This window comes from Mobula birostris, chromosome 7, assembly GCF_030028105.1.
Source record: "Mobula birostris isolate sMobBir1 chromosome 7, sMobBir1.hap1, whole genome shotgun sequence".
NCBI classification, from domain to species: Eukaryota; Metazoa; Chordata; class Chondrichthyes; order Myliobatiformes; family Myliobatidae; genus Mobula; species Mobula birostris.
The window spans coordinates 4,295,409-4,320,822 of NC_092376.1; the positions used below are offsets into that span (position 1 = coordinate 4,295,409).

Here is a 25,414-nt window from a genome sequence, read left to right on the forward strand (position 1 = left end):
GTGTATGGATGTGAAGACATAAGGGACTAGATTAGTTCGATATTTAATCAATAGTTTAATTAGTTCAGCACCACATGAAGGGCCTGTTCTTGTGCTGTACTTTTATATGGTCTTATTTTTCTTTGCCCTCTCACCACATTCAGTGCGCTTTTGAGCAGAAACAGTTCCTAATGACCATATTCAATACACCACAGCTCCTTTACATATAGCAGTATGGCTCAGTCCAGGTCCTTCGCTCCACAACATTATGCTGACCATCTAACCAACTTCACGATCAATCTAACCCTTCCTTCCCACATAGCTTCCATTTTCTATGTGCCTATCTAAGAGTCTCTTAAATGTCCCTATCACCACCCCGGCACAAACCACTCTGTAAAAACACTATCTCTGACACCCACCCCCCCAAAACCTTTCTCCAAACACCTTAAAACTATGCCCCTTATATTTGTCATTTCTGTCCTCGGGGAAGTCTCTGGCTGTCCACTAGAGCTATGCCTCTTATCACCTTGTACACCTCCATCAATTCAGCTCTCACCTCCTCTCCAAAGAGAAGAGCCCTAGCTTACTCAACCATTCATAGTCATAGAAAAGTACAGCACAGAAACAGGCCCTTCTGCCCATGTAGCCCATACCAAACCAATTGTTTGGCGACAATAAAGTATAAAGTAAGGTAAAGTAAAGTGAGCCATGGGCTAAATGACCAGCATCGGGACAATAGCCCTACCATCTACATACCTATCCAAGCTTCCCTTAAACGTTAGAAATCGAGCACCACCTGAACTGGCAGCTCATTCCACACTCGCACGACCCTCTGAGTAAAGAAGTTTCTCCTGATGTTCCCCTAAACTTTTCACCTTTCACCCTTAACCCATGACCTCTGGTTGTAGTTCCAGTCAACCTCAGTAGAAAAAGCCTGCTTGTATTTACCCTATCTATACCCCTTATAATTTTGTACACCTCTATCAAATCTCTCCTCAATTTTCTATGTTCTAAGGAATAAAGTCCTACCCTATTCAATCTTCCCTTATAACTCAGGTCCTCCAGACCTGGCAACATTTTCTCTGTACTATTTCAACCTTATTAACATACCTCCTGTCGGTAGGTGACCAAAATGGCACAATATACTCCAAACTAGGCCTCACCGATGTCCCGATCTATCTGTGATGCTACTTGCAATGAATTATGGACCTGTATTCCCAGATCTCTTTGTTCTCCAGCACTCCTCAGTGTCCTACCATTCACTGTGTAAGAGCTACCCTGGTTGGTTCTACTGAACAGCAACACCTCACACTTGTCTGCATTAAACTCCATCTGACATTTTTCAGCCCAGTTTTCCAGCTGGTCCAGGTCCCACGGCAGGCTCATCTATATCAACGATCTGGATGATAATGTGGTTACATTTTCCGCTGACACCAAGATTGGGGTTGTTATGGACTACGAGGAAGACTGTCAGAGCTTGCCGTGGGACCTGGACCATCCAAGATTTTTCGGCACATTTAGCCAGTTTTTTCCTAAATCAGCTTTGGTTCCTGTGTGCTCAGAGGACATTCTCAAAAAAGCTGTAATAACCCTGATTAGTCTGAGTTTCTGCGTGTGCTGTTTGGACTGTAAAACGCAGCACAGACTTTCTGACGGCTGATGGACTCTGTATTAAAAGACTTAGATTTCCTTTGTTTACCTGGATGACAAACTTGTCACCAGTGCATCCAAATCCAAACACATATGTCATCTCCACACACATTAAGCACTTAGGCCACTATAGGTTGATTATTAACCCTGCTAAATGCCAGTTTGGGTTGTCAGTCACTGACTTTCTCAGCCAGTGCATCTGTGCAGAAGGTGCGAAACCCCTCACATCAAAAGTAGCATTTATTATGGATTTCTCACCGCTCCGCACTATCAAAAAACTACAGGAGATTTTAGGTATGGTGAATTCCATGAGCTGCTAAATTTATGCTCCTCTTGTATAGTGCACTTAAAGGCAATATCCCTAATCACGTGCTTGATTGGTCAGTGGACATGACCGGTGCACTTGATGACAACAAGCAAGCTCTTTTTAACGTGACCCTACTATCACACCCACTTCCCAAAGCACCCATAACCACTGCTACTGACACTTCAGACTATGCTGTAGGTGCTGTGCACAAACAATTGGTTACAGGCATGTGGCAACCGCTCACATTCTTCAGCTGGCTGCTCCATCCCCCCAAAAGGAAGTACAGCAGGTCTGACCATGAGCTTCTCGGTCTCTATCTGGCTGTCCGCCATTTACATTTTCTTCTAGAGGGTCGCCATTTCTCAGCATTTGTTGACCACAAACCTCTCGTGCGCGTGATGGACAAAATATAAGACCCTTGGTCTGCATGGCAGCAACGCCACCTGTTCTACATATCTGAGTTCACAATGGATATACAACATATCAAGGGGAAAAATAATGCCCTGGTTGATTGCCTCTCATGGCCAGCCACTGAGGCCATACACTTTGGGGCCGATTATGTCAGCCTGGCAGCCAACCAAACTACCTGCCCACAGCTCCAGGATTAGCAAACAGCAGTTTCGCACCTGCGGATGGCTGACATTAAGTTCGGGAAAGCTGGGGTTTCTCTCCTATATGAAGTCTTAACTGGTCGCCCTCGCCCCATAGTGCCCGCAAACTGGAGACATATTGTTTTCAACTCCATATGTAGCCTCTTGCATCCAGGCCGAAAGGCCTCACAGAAACTGGTTGCACCAAAGTTTGTGTGACACAGCCTTAGTAAGGACGTGCATGATTGGACTGCAGCCTGTGTGGAGTGCCAGTGAGCAAAAATTAGCCGTCATATTCAGGCACCACTGGCACCTTTTGAGGTCCCTGCACAACAGACTGACCATGTCAAATGTGGATCTTGTTGGTCCTCTACCCTCCTCCCACAGTTTCACGCAGCTTCTTACCATGGTGGACCGTACCACCAGGCGGCCAGAGGCCGTCCCTACATCTTCAATAACCGCCGCTGATGTGGCTCAGGCATTCATCAGCACCTGGGATGCTCAATTTGGCACTCCATTTGATGTTCCCTCTGACCACTGCTATCCTCCAATCCTCCAGCATCCCATCCGTGGCTAAGGATGATTTAAATATCTCTGCTAGGGCCTCTACAATTTTTGCACTTGCCTCCCACAGGGCCCAAGGGAACACCGTGACAAGCCCTGGGGATTTATCCACCCCAATTTGCCTCAAGAAAACAAACACCTCCTCCTCTGTAATCTGTACAGGGTCCATGAAGTCAATGCCACTTTGCCCCACTTCTACAGATTCTGTGTCTGTCTCCCACATAAATACAGATGCAAAAAAGCTATTTAAGATCTCCCCCATCTGTTTTGGCTCCATACATGAATTACCATTCTGATCTTCCAGAGGACTAATTTTATCCCTAGCAATCAATTACTCTTAACGTATCTGTAGAATCCCTTAGGATTCTCCTTCACCTTGTCTGCTAGGGAAACCTCGTGCCTTATTTAGTACTGATTTCGTGTATTCTCTTGCATTTCTTATACTCCATAAGCACCTCATTTGTTCCTGCCTGCCTATACCGGCTATGCACCTCCTTTTTGTTTCTTAACCAGGGCCTCATTATCTATTGAAAACCAAGATTCCCTAAACCTGTTATCTTTATGATTTATTCTGACAGGCACATACAAGCTTTGTACTCTCAAATTTGATTTTTGAAGGCCTCCTACTTGTCGAGTACACATTTGCCAGAAAACAGCCCATCCCAATCCACACTTGCCAGTTCCTTTCTGATAGCATTAAAAATGGCCTTTCTCCAGTTTGGCGCCTCAACTCAAGGACCACACCTATCTTTCTGCATATTTACTTTGAAACTAATGGCACTGTGATCACCAGGTGCAAAGTGTTGCCCTGCAACTTGTCACCTGCCCTGTCTCATTCCCTAAAGACAGATCAAGCCTTCTCACTGGGACTTCTAAGTACTGCTTAAGGGAACTTTCCTGAACACATGATAATCCCTACCTCATCGAGTCCTCTTACAGTATGGAAATCCCAATCAATATGTGGAAGATTAAAACCACCTACAACAACCTTATGTTTCTTGCAGCATCTCTTCTGTGATATCTCTTTGACCAGCGACCAATTAGGAGGTCAGAAGCATGAGGAGGGAATTTCACTAAAGTTTGCTGACAGAGTATAAAAGGAAGCAACTCGTGCCGGTTTTTTTTGGAGCTTTGACCTGCGACCAATTGGCGTTTGGGATTAATTATCAAGAACAAATTAAAGGAAGCCAGGAGCAAATGAAGCAGCTAGCATTAGAGTGGACAGTGTCAGACTGGAGATTTTGAGGCTTTAGCTCTTCAAGGCTTCAGTCAGAGAAGGCAAAAAAGAAAAGTTTCAGGTAGTATCCCTCACCCCCCCCCAACATAGGGAGTTCAGGAAGTTAGGTGTTAAATTAAAGGGCAGAACCTCCAGAATTGTGATCTCAGGATTGCTACCCATGCCATGTGCTAATGAGGCCAGAAACAGGAAGATTTTACAGTTTAACATGCGACAAAGGAGTTGGTATAGGAGGGAGGCATAAGATTTTTGGATCATTGGGCTCTCTTCCAGAGAAGGTGGGACCTATACAGAAGGGACAGTTTGCCCCTGAACTGGAGGGGGACTAATATCCTAGTGGGAAGGTATGCAAATGCTACCCAGTGAGATTTAAACTAGCATTGCAGGGTGATGGGAACCAAAGTGCCAGAACAGTTAGTGGAGAGGTTGTGCAGACAGATGTTGCTAAGACCTCACAGAAAGTCAGGAATCAAAGGGTTGAGCATAATGCAACTAGCATCCTGAACTGCTTATATTACAATGCAAGAAGTATTGTAGGAAAGACAGATGAGCTCAGGACATAGATCAACAACTGGAATTATGACAATGTAACCATTAGTGAGACTTGGTTGCAGGAGGGACAAGACTAGCAGTTCAATATTGTATGATTTTGTTGTTTTAGATGTGACAGACTGGGAGGGATTAAAGGAGGAGTGGTGTTACTAGTCAGGGAGAATGTCACAGCAGTGCTCTGTCAGGACATACTGAAGAACTCAACTTTGTGAGGCGTTATGGGTGAAACTGAGAAATAAGAAAGGTACGACCACGTTAATGGGACTATTTTGCAGACCAGTCAATAGTGTTAGAAGTTAAGAGGAGCAAATTTGTAGAGAGATCACAGAATGTTGCGAGAAACATAAGGTTGTTACAATAGGTATTTTTAAACTTTCCACATATTGACTGGGAATCCCAAACTGTAAAAGGACCAGATGGGAAAGTTTGTCAAATGTGTTCAGCAAAGTTTCCTTCATCAGTATGCAGAAGTCCCAATGAGAGAGCATGCAATACTGCATCTGCTGTGTAACCTTAAACTATATAATTTTCCTATTTCTGGCCATCCTGAGATCACAACCCTGGAGGTCCTGTCCTTTAATTTAGCACCTAATTAATGCCTTTGAATGGAAACTCCTACAAATGATAGTGGATTCAGCCCAGTACACAACAGGCAGAGCCCTCCCAGCCATTGAGCACATCTACATGAAACGTAGCATCCATCATCAAAGGTCCTCAGCACCCAGGCCACACTCTTTTCTCACTGCTGCATCAGGCAGAAAGTACCGGAGGCTCAGGACTCACCACCACCAAGTTCAAGAACAGTCAGTACTTCGCAGTCATCAGGATCTTAGCTCACTTTAAGAACTCTTTATCATGTTAGTTCGCACTGCTGTTATTTATTGCTATTTATTTATATTTGTATTTGCACAGTTTGTTGTTTTCTTTGCTTGCTCTTGAATTGATCCTGTTATAGTTCCTACTGTAATGATTTGCTGAGTATGCCCACAGGAAAAAGAATCTCAGGGTTGTACGTGGTGACATGTATAATTGCCTCTGATAATAACTTTTGCTTTGAACTTGTAACTTTCTAAATCTCATCACTCTTCCTACCTACATTAATGGTGCCTACAGGGACCACGACCCATGGCCGTTCACCCTCCCACTTAAGAATGCTGAAGACACAATGCAAAATGTCTGGTCCCTGGCACCCAGGAAATATTATACCATCCAGGAATCTTGTTCTCATCCACAGAACCTCCTTTCTGTTCCCCTATTACCACAGCTCACCTCATTCCCCCTCCCACTTCCCTTCTGAGTCACAAAGGCAGACATTGTGCCAGAGACCTAACTGCTGTGACCTTCCTCTGCTAGTGGTATACCTGTTGTTGAGGGGGATGGCCACAGGGGTACTCTGCTCTGGTTGTTTAACCCCTAGGTGACTGTCACCCAGTTTCATGTGCCCTGCACCTTGGGTGTAACTACCTCTCTGTATGTCCTATCTATCACCCCTTCAGCTTCCCAAATGATCCAGAGTTTATCCAGTTCCAGCTCCAACTCCTTAACACAGATTGTTAAAAGCTGCAGCTGGATGCACTTCTCACAGGTGTAGTTGTCAGGCTCACTGAAGATCTCTCTGCCTTCCCACAACCTGCAAGAGGAACATTCAACTGTCCTGCCTAACATCCTTATTGTTCAAACAGAGCAAATATTAAAAAAATAAATACAATGTGGGGGAAAAAAATCTACCTACAGCTTTTCACTTTCTCTCACCCAAGCCTTTCCTCACTGAAGCCTCGAAGAGCTAAAGCCTCACTCTAACACTACCCACTATGAATATGGCTACTCTATTTGCCTCGGCCTTATTTGAATTTGTTCTTGCCAATCAATCATGATCGCTGATTGACCACTGCTTAAAACTCCAAACTGGCGAGAGTTGATGCCTTATATACTCAGTTGGAGAAACTGAGTGAGCTACATTTTCTCATGCTTTGGATCTCCGACTTGCCGCGCCTCAAAACACCAATTGCTGCGAGTCGCTGCCTTATGTACTCAATCGGTGAAGCTGAGTGTGCTACGTGCTCTCACGCCACTGCTTAAAGAAGGTATTCAAATGGGTCCATTCTGAAGGCACAGTCACAGAAAACATTTATCACGCTCGGAACTGAAGTGTGAGAAAGAAATGCAAACTGGTCCAAATCGGTTACTACCCTTCAACCATCAAACTCTCGAACAAAAGGGGATAACTACACTCATTTATGGACTCTTTTATCTTGTTATTCCATAATTGTTATTTATTCCCACATTTGTTATCCATTGATCCTGTCTACAGTTACTGTTCTATAGATTTGCTAAGTATGCCCACAGAGAAAGAATCTCAGAGTTGTATGTGGTGACACGTATGTATGATAATAAATTTTACTTGGAACTTTATCTGAGTCGGGTGGGGTCGTGGGCAAGCTGCTGTTTGATAGAGAGCAGAAAACGTTTTTGTTTAGTGTTGGCTCATTAGAGGTGTAGAGACAGATCTTCAACACCAAACACCCGTTCCATATGGATTCGATCATCTTTGACCAGGCAAAATATGCCAAGCTTCCCACTTCAGTCAATTCCTTCAACAGTAATTTCAATAAAAGAACTTTAGTAAATTATCTTGTAATGAAATAAAGCCGACTGGAGCAAAAACACAAGGAGGTGCTCAGCCAAGATTAAAATAACTGCAAATCAAATACACAATTACCTTTGGGCACACTATTTCTGTAATGCTTACATTCTAAGAAGTCGCAGATGAACTGAAATCGCTCTTCAATGGACTTTGTCTCGAGTATCTGGGAAGCATTTTCTTTTCCACTTCTGCAATACGAACAAATCATTAATTATTAAAGAGTAAACACAAGAGATTCTGCAGATCAGCACACACAAAATGCTGGAGGAACTCAGCATTAACTGTCAATGAATAAGCAGTTAATGTTATTGGCTGAAATTCTTCACTGGGAGTCATGATTGGTCTCAGCCCGAAACATCGACTGTTTATTCCTCTCCATAGACTTGCTGAGTTCCTCTAGCATTTTGTGTGTGTCACTCTAATTATTAAAGAGTTTACTTTACATAGATAGATAAAGCTTCAAAGACTGTACAGTGTTGCATGTGCAATACAATGGACTCCTGATCTCACAGTCTGCATTGTTATGGCCCTTATACTTTATTGTCTGCCTGCACTGCACTTCTTCTGTAACTGTGACACTTAATTCTGCACTCTGCTATTGCTTTTCCCTTACTGTTATAATAAAGTGATTGGTTTGAATAGTGTGATCGCGGCGCGGGAGATTGTGGAGTGAGTTGGAGACAGTTCATTGTGGACTTTACCCAACAATTTTAAAAAGCAAGCGGAGCCTGCAGAACTTGCCTGTGGCATGTGAGATTGCTTGGGTTAACAGTGACTAGGGTTAATTAGCAAAGGAGCAAGGTAGAAAGGGGTTAGAGGTCCTGCACAGTGAATAAAGGGAGTTAGAGAAGAAGAACCTCCAGAACAGTAATCTTTGGATTACTCCGAGTACCACGTGCTAGTCAGGGCAGAAATAGAATGATAGTGTAGATGAATGAGTGGCTGAGGGAGTGAAGCAGGGAGCAAGGTTTTAGATCTCTCCATGACTAGGATCTCTTCTGGGGAACATATGACCTGTACAAAAAGGATAGGTTACACCTGAACACAAGGAGACCAACATCCCTGCAGGCAGGTTTGCTAGAGCTGTCCGGAAGGGTTTAAACTAATTTGGCAGGGGGAATGGACTGAGAATGAGGCAGTTGGCATACAACTAGATGCAGTGTGCAGTGAGACTGTCAGGAAGGACAGGCAGATGATATAGGAAAATTGCAGTCAAGGGATGAGGTGACGTGTAACATGAGGGCAAAATCCAAAAGGGTAACGAATACAGCACTGAAGATGTATTTGAATGCACACAGTACACAGAATAAGGAGGACGATCTTGTAGCGCAGTTAGATTAGCAGGTATAACATTGTGGGCCTCACTGAGATGTGGCTGATATATCATAGCTGGGACCTTAACATCCAGTTCACACCATGTATTGAAAGGAAAGGCAGGTAGACAGAGGAGGTGGGATACTCTGTTGGTAGAAAATGGAATTCAATCCTTAGAAAGAGGCAACAGGATTGCAAGATGTAGAATCCTTGGCTGTAGAGTGAAGAAACTGCAGGGTAAAAAGACCCTGATGGGAGTTATATACAGGACTCTAAACAGCAGCCGGGATGTGGGATCCAAATCTCAACGGGAAATAGTAAAGGCACATAATAAAGGCAATGTTCTGATAGTCATGGAGGTTTCAATATGGAGATAGATTAAGAAACTCAGGTTGGTGGTGGATCTCAAGAGAGGGAATCAGTAGAATGCCTACGAGATGGCTTTTCAGAGCAGCTTGTGGTTGAGCCCCCTTAGGAAAAGGCAATTCTGGATTAGGGTTTGTGTAATGAACAAGACTTGATGAGGGAGCTTAAGATAAAGGAATCCTTGGGAGGTAGTGATCATAATGATATAATGTACCTTGCCGTTTGAGAGGGAGAAGATAAAGTCAGGTGTATCAGGCATGGCAGAGGAGCTGGCCAAAGTTGATTGGAAGGGGACACTAGCAGGGATAACGGCAGAACATAAATGGCTGGAGTCTCTAGGGGCAATTCGGAAGGCACAGGATAGATATATCCAAAGATGAAGTAGTATTCTAAATGGAGGATGATGCAACTGTGGGTTACAAGGGAAGTCAAAGACAACATACTGTAAAAGCAAAAGAAAGGGCATATAATATAGTAAAAATTAGTGGGAAGGTAGAGAATTGGGAAGCTTTTAAAAACCAATAGAAAGCAACTAAAAGAAACATAAGGAATGGTGAAATATGAAAGTAAGCTACCAAAAAGGATATCATAAAGTTTTTTTCAGATATATAGAATAAAAGACAGGTGACAATAGATATTGAACAACTGGAAAATGACACTGGGGAGGTAGTAATGGAGGACAAAGAAATAGCAGACAAACTATTCTGCATCAGTCTTCACAGAAGTGAGTGTAGTTGCTATTACTAAGGAGAAGGTGCTTAGGAAGCTGAAAGGTCCGAAGGTAGATAAATCACCTCAACCAGATGGACTACACCCCAGGATTCTGAACGAGGTAGCTGAAGAGATTGTAAAAGCATTAGTAATGATCTTTCAAGAATCATTATAGATTTTGAAATCTGGAGGACTGGAGGAATGCAAATGTGACGTTAGCATTCATTTCGAGAGAACTAGAATATAAGAGCAAGAATGTAATGCTGAGACTTTATAAGGCATTGGTCAGACCACACTTGGGAGTATGGAGAGAAGTTTTGGACCGCTTGTCTAAGAAAAGATGTGCTGGCATTGGTGAGAGTCTGGAGGAGGTTCACAAGAATAATTCCAAGAGTGAAAGGGTTAACATATGAGAAGCTTTTGATGGCTCTAGGCCTGTACTTGCTGGAGTTTAGAAGAAAGGTGGGGGAGGGAATCTCACTGAAACTATTTGCATATAAAAGAACTAGACAGAGTGGATTGGGAGAGGCTATTTCCTACAGCAGGTGAGTCTAGGACCAGAGGGCACAGCCTCAGAATAGAGGGATGTCAGTTTAGAATAGAGATGATGAGAAGGAATTTCTCGAGCCAAAGATTGACGAATCTGTGGAATGCATTGTCGAAAACAGCTGTGAAGGCCCAGTCATTGGGTACATTTAAAGCAGAGGCGGACAGGTTCTTGTTTAGTCAGGGCATCAGAGGTTACAAGCAGGAGAATGGGCTTAAGAAGGATAATAATTCGCCATGATGAAATGGCAGAGCAGACTCAATGGGCCGAGTGGCCTAATTCTGCTCCTATGTTTTACGGTCTTATGGACTTAAAACAAGTTTTTCACAATCCCTCAGTACGTATGACAAGAATAAACTAATTCCTTTGTATTTGTAACAAAAGAAGTGGGAAAACAAAACAGAACAAAGGGAATGTCAATGATAGGATAGACACTGAAGTTTTCCAGGTGATACAATCCTTTCTAAGGAAGTTGAAGAAGCTGGACTATGCATATCAATACTTACAACCTTCTACACACATGCAATGGAGCATCCAAATTTGCTGCATCACTGCATAGTACGGAAACCACAATGTGGGGAAAAGAACCTGCTATAGTAGGTAGTCAAAAATGCACAACGCATCACTAACACCAGCCACCCTGCCATCAGGGACATATATATAGAAAAGTGTCAGAAAAGGGCCAGTCACATCATGAAGGATCCCACCCAGAGAGAGAAGGCTACTTAGCATCTGTTAGATCCGACTGTTTAATCCTCAGAGGTAATGTTGCAACTGTTTACAATCTCGGTTAGAACATACTTGGAGTATTGTGTTCAGTTCTGGTCACATTATTATTGGTAGGATGTGGAAGGAGGACCTATCCGGGGTCCAGTACGCAAGTGCAATTACAGAGAAAGCACAGCAGCACCTCTACATCCTCAGTTGTTTGCTAAGGGTCCAACATGGCATCAAAAACTTTTTACAAGCTTATATTGATGTGATGCGCAGAGTAGATTGACTGACTGTATCACGGCCTGGTATGGAAACACCAATGGCCTTGAACGGAAAATCCTATAAAAAGCAGTGGATACAGCCCAGTACATCACAGGTAAAGCATTCCCTGCCATTGAGCACATCTACACGGAGCGTTATCGCAGGAAAGCAACGTTCACCATCAGGGATCCCTGCCAACTAGGACACGCTCTCTTCTTGCTGCTGCCACCAGGGAGAAAGTACAGCAGCCTCAGCTCTCACACCACCAGGTTCAGGAACAGTTACTACCCCTCAACCTTCAGGCTCTTGAACTAAAAGGGATACCTTCAATTGCCCCTGCAGTGAAATGTTCGCACAATTTATGGCTCACTTTCAAGTATTCTTCATCTCACGTTCTCGATATTTATTGCTTATTTATTTATTTATTATTCTTTCTTTTTGTATTTTCAGTTTGTTGTCTTTTGCATACGGATTGCTTGTCCTGATGGTGCAGTCTTTCATTGATTCTATTATGGCTATTATTGCATTATGGATTTATTGCGTATGCCTGTAAGAAAATGAATCTCAGGGTTGTATATGGTAACATAAATGCACTTTGAATCTTTAGAGGGGGTCCAGAGGAGATTTACCTAGGATACTACCTGGATTAGAAGGTATGTCTTATCAGGATAGGTTGAGTGAGCTAGGGGTTTCTCTCTGAGGAAGAGGTTGGGAAGTGACTTGTTAGAAGTGTACAAGATGATAAGAGACATAGATCGAATGGATAGCCAGAATTTAAGGTGATTGGAGGAAAGTATAGGGGGAATGTCGGATGTAAGTGGTAAGAGAGACTGATATTTTAGGGACATTTAAGAGATTCTTAGATAGGTAAATGGAAGACTATATGGAAGGGAAGGGCTAGATTGATCTTACGAGTAGGTTAAAAGGTCAGCACACCATCTATGTTCTATGTTTTGTATTGAAGGATGAAATTTTCTACATTAGTTCCTCTATTAAAAGACAGAAATCGAGTGGACGCCAGAGACTTTTACCCAGGGCGGAAATTACTAATATGAGGGGGCATAATATTAAGGTGACTGGAGGAAAGTATAGGGATAATGTCAGAGGTTTAAGTTTTTACCACACAGAGAGTGGCTGGTGCATGGAACTGGGGTGGTGGTCAAGGCAGATACATTAGAGATGTTTAAGAGACATTTACATGGATGATAGAAAAATCAAATGAATAAGCGAAGCGAAGATACTTGTATGTACACCAAGTGTGTAAGGTGTACAAGATAATCGGCATATTTAAAGTGGACAGCCAGAAACTTTTCCCCAGGGCAGAATTAGCTAATATAAGAGGGCATAATTTTAAGATAATTGGTGGAAAATATAGAGGGAATGTCAGAGGTATGTATTTTTTTCACACACATAGTGTTAAAGGCAGATAGATACATTAGAGACATTTATTTGTCACATGTACTTTGGAACATACAGTGAAAAGCATAATTTGCACCAACAATCAACTCAGTCTAAGTTTGTGCTGGAGCAGTGACAGCACACTTCCACCACCAACATAGCATGCCTACAACTCACTAACCCTAACCCGTACATCTTTGGAATGTGGGAGGAAATTGGAGCACCCAGAGGACACTCACATGGTCACAGAGAGAACATACAAACTCCTTACAGACAGTGGTGGGAATTGAACCTTCATCAGTCGCACCGTAATAGTGTTACGCTAACTATCACACTACTTTGAAGAGTCTAAACATTGGGAGTAGGACTTGAACCAAATGATTTCTACCAAGGCTAGACTGGTGTCCACTCAGCTGTGACACGATGTGGTCGAACAGGACACTTAATGCACTTGGGATACTTCCACTAATTACAATCTGTTGTAACTTCCCTACCACGACACAAACTTGGGCAGATTTCAATAATTATTGCATAATCCTACCCAGAACTATAAAATATCATCTTTGGCAAAAAGTTCTTGAATAAAGTTGTGTTACTCACATCTTGCACACTATTTTGACGAACGCAGCACAGTCCTGGAGAGCTGCCAGACTTCCTACTTCTTCTGACAATTTAAGGCTGTTAATCTGTATAAAAAACAAGAAGGCAAAACCTTAAGTGAACAAGTTAAAATCTTGAAAGTTAATGATTTGCAACACAGGCAAAGGGTATTGCCACGTTCTCTGTAACGTAAAAATAAAAAAATATTTCCACATAGATTCCATGCTCAAGTTAGTCTTAATGCCAAAAATAAAGCAAATTCCCACTAATTTTTCACATTACCAAATAAGTTAGACATTGTTAGTTAGAAACATGGAACACAGAACAGTTCAAGCCTTTTCATAAGACCATAAGACACAGAGCAGAATAAGGCCATTTAGCCCATCGAGTCTGCTCCGCCATTCAACCGTGGCTGATCCTTTTTTCCCCCTCTTCAGCCCCACTCTCTGTAATCGTTGATGCCGTGTTCAATCAGGAACCTATCAATCTCTGCCTTAAATGCACCCAATAACCTGGCCTCCACAGCTGCCTGTCATAACAAATTCCACAAATTCACCACCTTCTGGCTCAAGAGATTTCTCCACATCTGTTTTAAATGGACGCCCCTCTATCCTGAGGCTGTGCCCTCTTGTCCCAGACTGACCCACCACGGGAAACATCCTTTCCACATCTACTCCATCTAAGCCTTTCAATATTCAAAAGGTTACAATGAGATTCCCCACCCCCCACCTCATCCTTCTAAATTCCAGTGAGTAAATACCCAGAGCCATCAAATGTTCCTTGTATGATAACCCTTGCATTGCTCCCTATAACTATTGATGGTGAGGACGTGGATGTGGGGAGAACCTACAAGTATCGGGGGGCGCACCTGGATGACAGACCTGAGTGGAGCGCCTACACAGAGGCTCTGTAGAAGGAAGGCCAGAAAGGCCAGAAAGGCCACTACTTCCTGAGGAGACTGAGGTCCTTTGGAGTATGTAGGCCTCTACTTCACATGCTCTACCTTTCTGTTGTCACCAATACAACCTTCTATGCGGTGGTGTGCTGGGGCAATGGCATCAACACGGATGATGCCAAGAGGCTCAATAATCTGATTAGAGGTTGGCTCTGGGAGTCAAACTAGACTCACTGGAGGCTGTGGTAGAACAAAGGACCCTATGGAAAATCCTGGCAATTTTGGACAATGTTTCCCATGCTCTGCGTGCCACCTTGGCTAAACAGAGAAGCACTTTTAGTAACAGACTAAGACAACTGTGCTGCTCCAAAGAGCGCTATATGAAGTCATTCTTATATAGAATGACAATTAGGCTCTATAATGAGTCAACCTATAGCCAGGGAAGTGATGAACCCTCCTGTTAGACTGTTCATAGAAATTATTTTTTATTCTTTCTACTTCTCTGCTAATACTTATATCTGTGCACTAGCAATGCTACTGTAATTTCTCTTGGGATCAATAATGTATCTATCCTTCATTCCCAGAAACATTCCTGTGAACCTTCTCTGAACCCTTTGCCAACACATCTTTTCTTAAAGAGCCCAAATCTGTTCACAATACTCAAGGTGAGACCTCGCCAGTGCCTTATAAAGCCTCAGTACCACTTCCCTGCTCTAGTATTCTAGACCTCTTAAGATGAATGCTAACATGGCATTTGCCTTCCTCACCACTGACTCTACCTGCAAGTTAACTTTTAAGGTGTTTTGCACAAGGATTCCCAAGACCCTTTGTATCTCAGATTTTTGAATTTTCTCCCCTTTGAGAAAATAGTCTGCACATTTATTTCTACTACCAAAGTGCATGACCATGCATTTTCCAACATTGTATTTCATTTGCCACTCCCTTGCCTATTCTCCTAATTTGTCTAAGTCCTTCTGCATGCTATCTGCTTCCTCAGCACTACCTGTCCCTCCACCAATCTTCATATCATCTGCAAACTTGGCAACAAAGCCATCTATTCCATCATCTAAATCATTGATAAACAACATAAAAAAAAGTGGTCCCAACACCGACCCCTGTGAAACACCACTAGTCACTGGCAGCCAACCAGAAAAGGATCCTTTTATTCCCACTCACTGTCTCCTACCAATCAGCCAATGCTCCAACCACGCCAGTAACTTGCCTGTAATACCACGGGCTCTTAACTTGGTAAGCAACCTCATGTATGGCACCTTGACAGAGGCCTTCTGAAAGTCCAAATATACAACATCCACTGCATCCCCTTTATCTATACTACTTGTAATCTCCTCAAAGAATTCCAACAGATTGGTCAGGCAAGATTTTCCCTCTAGGAAACCATGCGAACTTTGACCTATCTTGTCCTGTGTCACCAAGTACTTCATAACCTCATCCTTAACAATTAACTCCAACACCTTCCCAACCACTGAAGTCAGGCTAACTGGTCTATAACTTCCTTTCTACAGTCTTCCTCTTTCCTTAAACAGTGGAGAGACATTTGCAATTCTCCAGTCCTCTGGCACCATGCCAGAGTCTAATGATTTTTGAAATGCCTCTGCAATCTTTACCGCTACCTCTTTCAGAACCTTAGGATGCAGTTCATCTGGTCCAGGTGACTATGTACCCTTAAGTCTTTCAGGTTTTTGAGCATCTTCTCTCTTGTAAAAGTAACTACACTCATTTCTCTTCCCTCACACCCTTCAACATATCACACACTGCTAGTGTCTTCCACAGTGAAGACTGATGCAAAGACGTTCAGCACATGATGTTGTGCTGACCTTTAACCTACTTGAAAATCAATCTAACCCTTCCCTCCCACATAAACCTTTAGTTCTCCTTCAACCATGTGCCTATCTAAGTCTCTGAAATCTGCCTCTATCACCACCCCTGGCAGCACATTCCATACACCCACTTCTCTCTCTGTAAAAAGAAAACTTACCTCTAATACCTCTCCACCTATACTTTCCTCCAATCACCTTAAAATTATGACCCTCGTATTAGCCATTTCTGGAAAATAATCTCTGGCTGTCCACTCTATCAATACAGATAAAAATGTATAGCAGAAGAACAGACCCTTCAGCCCATCAAACTAATGTGGTGCCAAACTAATTAAACTATTGATTAAAAGTCTAGTTAAACTAAACTAGTCCCTTATGTCTTTACATTTATATACCTCGATTCTCTACACAGTCCCCAAACCAACAGGCTCTTCAACCAGAGGGGATAGCTTCACTCACCCCAACACTGAACTGCTCCTACAACCTATGGACTCAGTTTCAAGGACTCTTCAGCTCATGTTCTTGATTTTTATTGCTTGCTTATTTATTATTATTTTATTTTTAGTTTTTTTCTCAGCTCAAGCTAGTAAAACCTGAGGTACAGGCATAGCCAAGCACATTAATTTCTTACTTGCTAGGAATTTTCAGACTATTCTTGTGGTGTTCAGTATTGTGGCTTTCTGGAGATTTGCATATATATTGTTGTGTCAGCCTAACTGTTTAATGCTGAGGATGTTCTACGAGCCTGTGGTGGCCAGTGCGATCATGTTTGCTGTTGTGTGCTGGGGCAGTAGGCTGAGGGTAACAAACACCAACAGAATCAACAAACTCATTTGTAAGGCCAGTGATGTTGTGGGGATGGAACTGGACTCTCTCACGGTGGTGTCTGAAAAGAGGATGCTGTCCAAATTGCATGCCATCTTGGACAATGTCTCCCATCCACTACATAATGTACTGGGTGGGCACAGGAGTACATTCAGCCAGAGACTCATTCCACCTAGATGCAACACACAGCGTCATAGGAAGTCATTCCTGCCTGTGGCCATCAAACTTTACAACTCCTCCCTTGGAGGGTCAGACACCCTGAGCCAATAGGCTGCTCCTGGACTTATTTCCTGGCATAATTTACATATTACTATTTAATTATTTATGGTGCAACTGTAATGAAAACCAATTTCCCCTGGGATCAATAAAGTATGACTATGACTATTTACACTGGTGAATACTGAAGCCAAGTATTCATTAAGTACCTCCACTACCTCCTGCAGCTCCATGTACGTTTTCACTCTTGCAACTGAGTGGTCCTATTCTCACACGGCTCATCCTCTTGCTCTTCACATACTTGTAGAATGCCTTGGGGATTTTCCTTAATCCTGCTCAGCAAGGCCTTCTCATGGTCCCTTCTAGCTCTCATAGTTTCATTCTTGAGCTCCTTCCTGGCACCCTTGCAATTTTCTAGAGCTCTAACTGTACCTAGTTTCTTGAACCTTTCATACGCCTTTATTTTATTTTTAACTAGATTTTCTACATCCTTTGTACATCATGGTTCTTTTACCCTATTATCCTCTCCCTATCTCAGTGGAACATACTAATGCAGAAAGCAGTGCAAATGTTCCCTGAATATTTGCCACATTTCTGCTGTGCATTTCGCTGAGAACATCTACTCCCAAGTTTCTGCCTTCCCCAATTTCCCCCTACCCCAATTAAATGTTTTCCCAAATTATATGCTCCTATCCCTCTCCAGTGCTATGGTAAAGGAGATAGATTTGTGGTCACTACCTCCAAAATGCTCTCCCACTGACAGATCTGACACCTGACCTGGTTCATTTCCCAATACCAGATCAAGTACAGCCTCTCCTCTAGTTGGTTTATCTACATATTACGTAAGGAAACCTTCCTGAACACACTTTAACAAACTCCACCCCATCTAAACCCCTTGCTCTAAGGAGATGCAAGTGGCTGAGGGATTGGAGCAGGGGGCAGGGATTCAGATTTCTGGATCACTGGGACCTCTTTTGGGGCAGGTGTGATCTGTACAAAAAGGACGGGTTGCACTTGAATCCCAAGGGGACCAATATCCTGGCAGGGAGGTTTGCTAAGGCTACTGGGGAGAGTTTAAACTAGAATTGTTGGGGGGTGAGAACCGAAGAGACTGGGGAAGAGAAGGTTGGTTCACAAATAGAGAAAGCTTATAGACAGTGCGAGACAGAGGATAGGCAGGTGATAGAGCAGGGACGCGCCCAGACCAAAGGTTTGAGATGTGTTTATTTTAACGCAAAGAGTGCTATCAACAAAGCAGATGAGCTTAGAGCGTGGATCAGTACTTGAGAGGTATGATGTGGTGGCTATTACAGAGACTTGGATGGCTCAGGAACAGGAATGGTTACTTCAAGTGCCGGGTTTTAGATGTTTCAGAAAAGACAGGGAGGGAGGCAAAAGAGGTGGGGGCATAGCACTGTTGATCAGAGATAGTGTCACGGCTGCAGAAAAGGTGGACGTCATGGAAGGATTGTCTACGGAGTCTTTGTGGGTAGAGGTTAGGAAAAGGAAGGGGTCAATAACTCTACTGGATGTTTTTTTACAGGCCACCCAATCGTAACAGGGATATCGAGGAGCAGATAGGGAAACAGATCCTGGAAAGGTGTAATAATAACAGAGTTGTCGTGATGGGAGATTTTAATTTCCCAAATATCGATTGGCATCTCCTAGAGCAAGGGGTTTAGATGGGGTGGAGTTTGTTAGGTGTGCTCAGGAAGGTTTCTTGACACAATATGTAGATAAGCCTGCAAGAGGAGAGGCTGTACTTGATCTGGTATTGGAAATGAACCTGGTCAGGCGTCAGATCTCTCAGTGGGAGAGCATTTTGGAGATAGTGATCATAATTCTATCTCCTTTACAATAACATTGGAGAGAGATAGGAACAGACAAGTTAGAAAAGCGTTTAATTGGAGTAAGGGGAATTATGAGGCTATCAGGCAGGAAATTGGAAGCTTAAATTGGGAACCGATGTTCTCAGGGAAAAGTACGGAAGAAATGAGGCAAATGTTCAGGGGATATTTGTGCAGAGTTCTGCATAGGCACGTTCCAATGAGACAGGGAAGTTATGGTAGGGTACAGGTACTGTGGTGTACAAAGGCCATAATAAATCTAGTCAAGAAGAAAAGCTTACAAAAGGTTCAGAGAGCTAGGTAATTTTAGAAATCTAGAAGATTATACAGCTAATAATAAGCTTAAGAAGAAAATTAGGAGAGCCAGAAGGGGCCATAAGAAGGCCTTGGTGGGCAGGATGAAGGAAAACCCCAAGGCATTCCACAAGTACGTGAAGAACAAGAGGATAAGATGTGAAAGAATAGGACCTATCAAGTGTGACAGTGGGAAAGTATGTATAGAACCGGAGGAAATAGCAGAGGTACTTAATTAATACTTTACTTCAGTATTCACTATGGAAAAGGATCTTGGTGATTGTAGGGATGACTTGCAGCAGACTGAAAAGCTTGAGCATATAGATATTAAGAAAGAGGATGTGCTGGAGCTTTTGGAAAGCATCAAGTTGGATAAGTCGCCGGGACCAGATGAGATGTACCCCAGGCTACTGTGGGAGGCAAGGGAGGAGGTTGCTGAGCCTCTGGTGACGATCTTTGAATCATCAATGGAGATGGGAGAGGTTCCAGAGGATTGGAGGGTTGCGGATATTGTTCCTTTATTCAAGAAAGGGAGTAGAGATAGCCCAGGAAATTATAGACCAGTGAGTCTTACCTCAGTGGTTGGTAAGTTGATGGAGAAGATCCCAAGAGGCAGGATTTATGAACATTTGGAGAGGTATAATATGGTTAGGAATAGCCAGCATGGCTTTGTCAAGGGCAGGTCGTGCCTTACGAGCCTGATTGAACTTTTTCAGGATGTGACTAAACACATTGATGAAGGAAGATCAGTAGATGCAGTGTATATGGATTTCAGCAAGGTATTTGATAAGGTACCCCATGCAAGGCTTATTGAGAAAGTCAGGAGGCATGGGATCCAAGGGGACATTGCTTTGTGGATCCAGAACTGGCTTGCCCACAGAAGGCAAAGGGTGGTTGTAGACAGGTCATATTCTGCATGGAGGTCAGTCACCAGTGGAGTGCCTCAGGGATCCGTTCTAGGACCCTTATTCTTCATGATTTTTATGAATGACCTGGATGAGGAAGTGGAGGGATGGGTTAGTAAATTTGCTGATGACACAAAGGTTGGAGGTGTTGTGGATAGTGTAGAGGGCTGTCAGAGGTTACAGCGGGCCATTGATAGGATGCAAAACTGGGCTAAGAAGTAGCAGATGGAGTTCAACCCAGATAGGTGTGAGGTGGTTCATTTTGGTAGGTCAAATATGACAGAATATAGTATTAATGGTAAGACTCATGGCAGTGTGGAGGATCAGAGGGATCTTGGGGTCCGAGTCCATAGGACACTCAAAGCAGCTGCGCAGGTTGACTCTGTGGTTAAGAAGGCATACGGTGCATTGGCCTTCATCAATCATGGAATTGAATTTAGGAGCCGAGAGGTAATGTTACAGCTATATAACACCCTGGTCATACCCCACTTGGAGTACTGTGCTCAGTTCTGGTCACCTTACTACAGGAAGGATGTGGAAGCCATAGAAAGGGTGCAGAGGAGATTTACAAAGATGTTGCCTGGATTGGGGTGCATGCCTTATGAGAATAGGTTGAGTGAACTTGGCCTTTTCTCCTCGGAGCGAAGGAGGATGACAGGTGACCCGACAGAGGTGTCTAAGATGATGAGAGGCATTGATCGTGTGGATAGTCAGAGGCTTTTTCCCAGGCCTGAAATGGTTGCCACAGGAGGACACAGCTTTAAGGTGCTGGGGAAGTAAGTATAGAGGAGATGTCAGGGGTAAATTTTTTACTCAGAGTGTGGCAAGTGCGTGGAATGGGCTGCCAGCAACGGTGGTGAAGGCGGATACGATAGGGTCTTTTAAGAGATAGGTACGTGGAGCTTAGAAAAATAGAGGGCTATGGGTAAGTCCAGTAATTTCGATGGTAGGGACATGTTCGGCACAACTTTGTGGGCCGAAGGGCCTGTATTGTGCTGTAGGTTTTCTATGTTCTAATATTACTCTATTATTATTGCACTATTCCAGAATCTGCCTCTTTATCTGCTCCTCAATGTCTCTGTTACTACTGGGGGGGGGGGGGGGGGGGAGAGTGGGTCTATAAAAAACACCCAGTAGAGTTATTGCCTCCTTCCTGTTTCTGACATCTACCCACAATGACTCATGACTCCATGACTTCCTTTTCTGCAGCCATGATACTATCCCTGATTAGCAGTGCCACTCTCCCACCTCTTTTGCCTCCCTCCCTGTTCTTTTTGAAACATCTAAAGCCTGGCACACTCAGCAGCATTCCTGCCCCTGAGTCATCCAGGTCTCTGTAATGGCCACAACATCATTGTTCCAAGTATTGATCCACGCTCTAAGTATATCTGCCTTGCTTATGATACTCCTTGCATTAAAATAAGACACATCTCAAACCATCTACCTATCCTTCCTCACAAACTCCCTACAAGGTGTCACTACTTGTGCGACAATTGCCCCATCCTCTGCCTTTTCACTTCGGTTCCCACTCCCCTGCAAATCTAGTCTAAACCCTCCCCAACAGAATTAGCAAACCTCCCTCCCAGGATATTGGTTCCCCTCCAGTTCAGATGTAACCCATCCCACTTGTACAGGTCACCCCTTCCCCAGAAAACGTTCCAATAATTCAAGAACTTGAAACCCTGCCCCACGCACCATCTCCTCAGCCACTCATTCATCTGCACCATCTTCCTGTTCTGACCTTCCCTAGCTCATGGCACTGGGAGTAATCCAGAGATTACCACCTTGGAGGTCCTGCTCTTCAGTCTCCTTCCTAACTCCCTGAACCTACTGCGCACAGGACCTCTACCCCTCTCCTGCCTTTGTCATTGTTACCAACAAGTACCACAACCTCTGGCTGCTCACCCTCCCCTTCAAGAATATTCTGCAACCGCATCCTGGACCCTACCACCCGGGAGGCAACACATTATCCTGGTGCCTCTTTTGCTGCCACAGAATCTCCTATCTGTACTCCTAAATATCCAGTCCCCTACGAATATTGCTCTGCCTGACTTCACCCAACCCTTCTGAGGCTCAGAGCCAACCACAGTGCTATTGGTCTGGCTGCTGCTGCCTTGCCCAGATAGGTCATCTCCCTCAGCAGTATCCAAAGGGATATAGCTCTTGCTGAGGGGAATGGCCACATGCACTCACAACTTTCTCCCTTTACCTCTCTTGGTGTTCACCCATCTACTCCCGAATTCTATACTCTGGGTGTAACCACCTGCTCAAAAGTCATTATCTATCAAATAAACGCTCTGCCACCCGGATGATCCCTAATACATCCAACTCCAGCTCCAGCTCCTTAATGCCGTCTTTCAAGAGTTGGAGATGGCTGCACTTCCCATGAATTCCCACATCCTACAAGAGGAGCATTCCACTGCCATTATCTGCCATCCTGCCTACACTGTACAATGGGCAACCAAGACCAAATCTTCTAATGTGTGTCTTTGGCCTCAGTCTCTTCTCGTTGAAGCCTCTTTGAGTCAAAGCCTGACAGTCCTACCCTCGCCGCTGGCCTACTCCTGACAATGGCCACCCCGCTTGCCCCTTCTGTACTTCTGTTTAATTTTCGGTGCTCTGCTCCTGACGCTAATTGGACTCCTGGAATTCCGAATGCCCGTGAAGCTCTCCTTTCATACAAGCTTCGCCAAACTGCGAGTAAGCTCTTTGAAGTGCTCTGCTCCCAGCGCTGATTGGACCGCTGGAATGTTCATCCATTGCTTGTGTTGTATCCTGCTGCCCTGTTTTGTATTCTGTGAGCTCTATTGCACATTCCTTTATCTTTAATGCTCTGCATTTACCCAGTCCAAAGGCCATGTTTAGATCTTCAGAAAATATTTCTATCTGATTTAATTACTTCAGCTTTACTGACGGAGGAACATATAATTTCAAACCATCCATGTGTAGAAGGTGTGTCAAGGTATGATTTGTTTGGTTGTTTCTGATTTGATATCCAATTCACTGGATATCAGTAAAACTAGACAGACCCATAGTGGGCTCAGAGAGTCGCCCTGAAAATGCCTCAGTTTATTCTGTTAATGGTGGTTGTTCACTTTTGGTTAATAGATAGAGTGATTATAGTACGCCAATAGTTCATCAGATGTTGTGGGAATTTCACAAGTATTGGGTATAGCTTATATATATTAAGAGCTTCTATTACCCATCAGTGTAGGACAGAATTAAATGCTTTATGATATTCAATACAAGAACATGAAAGATTTCTGCTTTTCCTCTGGGCTAGATTTAGAATTACATAATTTGTTCTTTACATCCTTTCATACTCTCATAGCATCCTTTCTGCTCTTCTGCAAGTTATTTTCGTTATTATTATTTCTTTTTGTATTTGCAGAATTTGTTGTTTTTTGCATGCTGGTTGTCCACCCTGTTGGTGCAGTTTTACACTGACTCTATTATGGCATTGGATTCGTTGAGAAAATGAATCTCAGGGCTGTATATATACTTTGATAATAAGTTTACTTTGAACAATCTCTCCATATCCACTCTGTCCAGGCCTTCCACTATTTGACAGGTTTCAATGACATTCCCCCCTCATTCTTCTAAACTCCAGCAGGTACAAGTCCAGAGCTATCGCTCTTCAAATGTTAACCCTTTCATTCTCACGAGCCTCTGCTGAACACTCTCCAATTCCAGTACATCCTTTCCTAGATAAAATGCCCTGACCTGCTCACAATACTGACCCACGCCTTATAAAGCCTCAGCATCACACACTTCATTACCCTCTTATTTCTGTGCAACCTCAGACCTAGTTACATGATTGGCTCTCAAACAGTTCTCAGCTCAGAAACAATGAGATGGACAATAAAACCTGGTTGGGTCCTCATCCCAAACAACGAATGACTGAAGGCAGATCTAAGTATTCACTTAATTCCATGCATAGCAGAGGACAGCCTGCCTGTGCTTTACAGAACACCAACTACCACACCCCACCCAGAGCATGACTCATATACCAAGTCCATTTCCACTCAATCAGATCTTTGAGACGATGATGGCCTGGCAAAGAATCGGGAATTATCCCAGTATTAAAAAGCAGAAAGTGAAGAAAAAATATTGACTTAATTGTACACTCAGTGGCCACTTTATTAGGTTGACCTGTACATCTTGTTAATGCAGATATCTAATCAGCCAATCATGTGGCAGCAACTCAATGCATAAAAGCACGCAGACACGGGTCAAGAGGATCAGTTGTCTGTGGAATGATTGTTGGTGCCAGATGGGATGATTTGAGTATCTCAGAAACTGCTGATCTCCTGGGATTTTCACTCACAACAGTCTCTAGAGTTTACAGAGAATGGGGCAAAAGAAAAAAACAAAAAAAAATCCAGTGAGTGGCAGTTCAGTGGGTGAAAACACCTTGTTAACGAGAGAGGTCAGAGGAGAATGGCCAGACTGGTTCAAACTGACAGGAAGGCAACAGTAACTCAAATGACCATGTGTTACAACAGAGGTGTGGAGAAGAGCACAACTAGTGAAACTTGAATTGGATGGGCTACAGTAGCACAAGACCACACCTCGTTCCACTCCTGTACCTAATAAAATGGCCACTCAGTGTATTGACTTTTTTAAAATAGTAATCAATAACTGGGGTCTGTATGGGCATGGTGTGCTTAAAGTCCAAATTCTGTCTCATACCCCACAGACAAACACTGAGCTCGATGCTCACCCATTTGACCAAGGCATCGGCCTTTGTCCTGTGCACTGCCATTGTGCTGTTGAGAGTGATCTGGAAAGAAAAGAAAAAGGCATTAATCGAGAAGACATCACACACAGGATGGAAATCTGGTCTGAACCACGACTGGGCAGTGCATTAAAACAAAATCTCATCAGCTTACTATCCCACAGACTGCTAAAGTCCATTTTGAAATTGTGGATTTTGGGAATCCCGAGGTGAAAACCAGAACTAGGATCAAGTTTTGCCAACAGCTGAGCAGGCCAAGTCGTTGTGTTATATTTAAGGCAGACAATGAGAGGCTCCTGATTAATCAGGGTGTCAAAGGTTACAGGAAGAATGCAGAAGAATGGGGTTGACAGGGATAATAAATTAGCCATGATGCAGTGACGGAGAAGACTCGTAGGGCTGAATGGACTAATTCTATTCCTAGG

At 43.5% G+C, this 25,414-nt stretch overlaps 1 protein-coding gene across 10 annotated transcripts in view; it reads right to left on the reverse strand.

Annotated features, from left to right (window-relative positions):
• LOC140199965 (nuclear mitotic apparatus protein 1-like) overlaps positions 1–25,414 on the reverse strand; it is a 191,607-nt gene that overhangs the window by 112,578 nt on the left and 53,615 nt on the right. For 7 of the 10 annotated variants that reach the window (XM_072262487.1, XM_072262488.1, XM_072262489.1 and 4 more), the window contains 3 exons: positions 24,975–25,034; positions 13,435–13,520; positions 7,599–7,711 (listed from right to left, as the gene is read on the reverse strand). In XM_072262487.1, the coding sequence (XP_072118588.1) occupies positions 7,599–7,711; positions 13,435–13,520; positions 24,975–25,016 (241 nt within the window). In that variant the 5' untranslated portion in view covers positions 25,017–25,034. The remainder of the gene's footprint in view (positions 1–7,598; positions 7,712–13,434; positions 13,521–24,974; positions 25,035–25,414) is intronic. The other 3 variants (XM_072262492.1, XM_072262494.1, XM_072262490.1) reach the window with 1 other exon arrangement.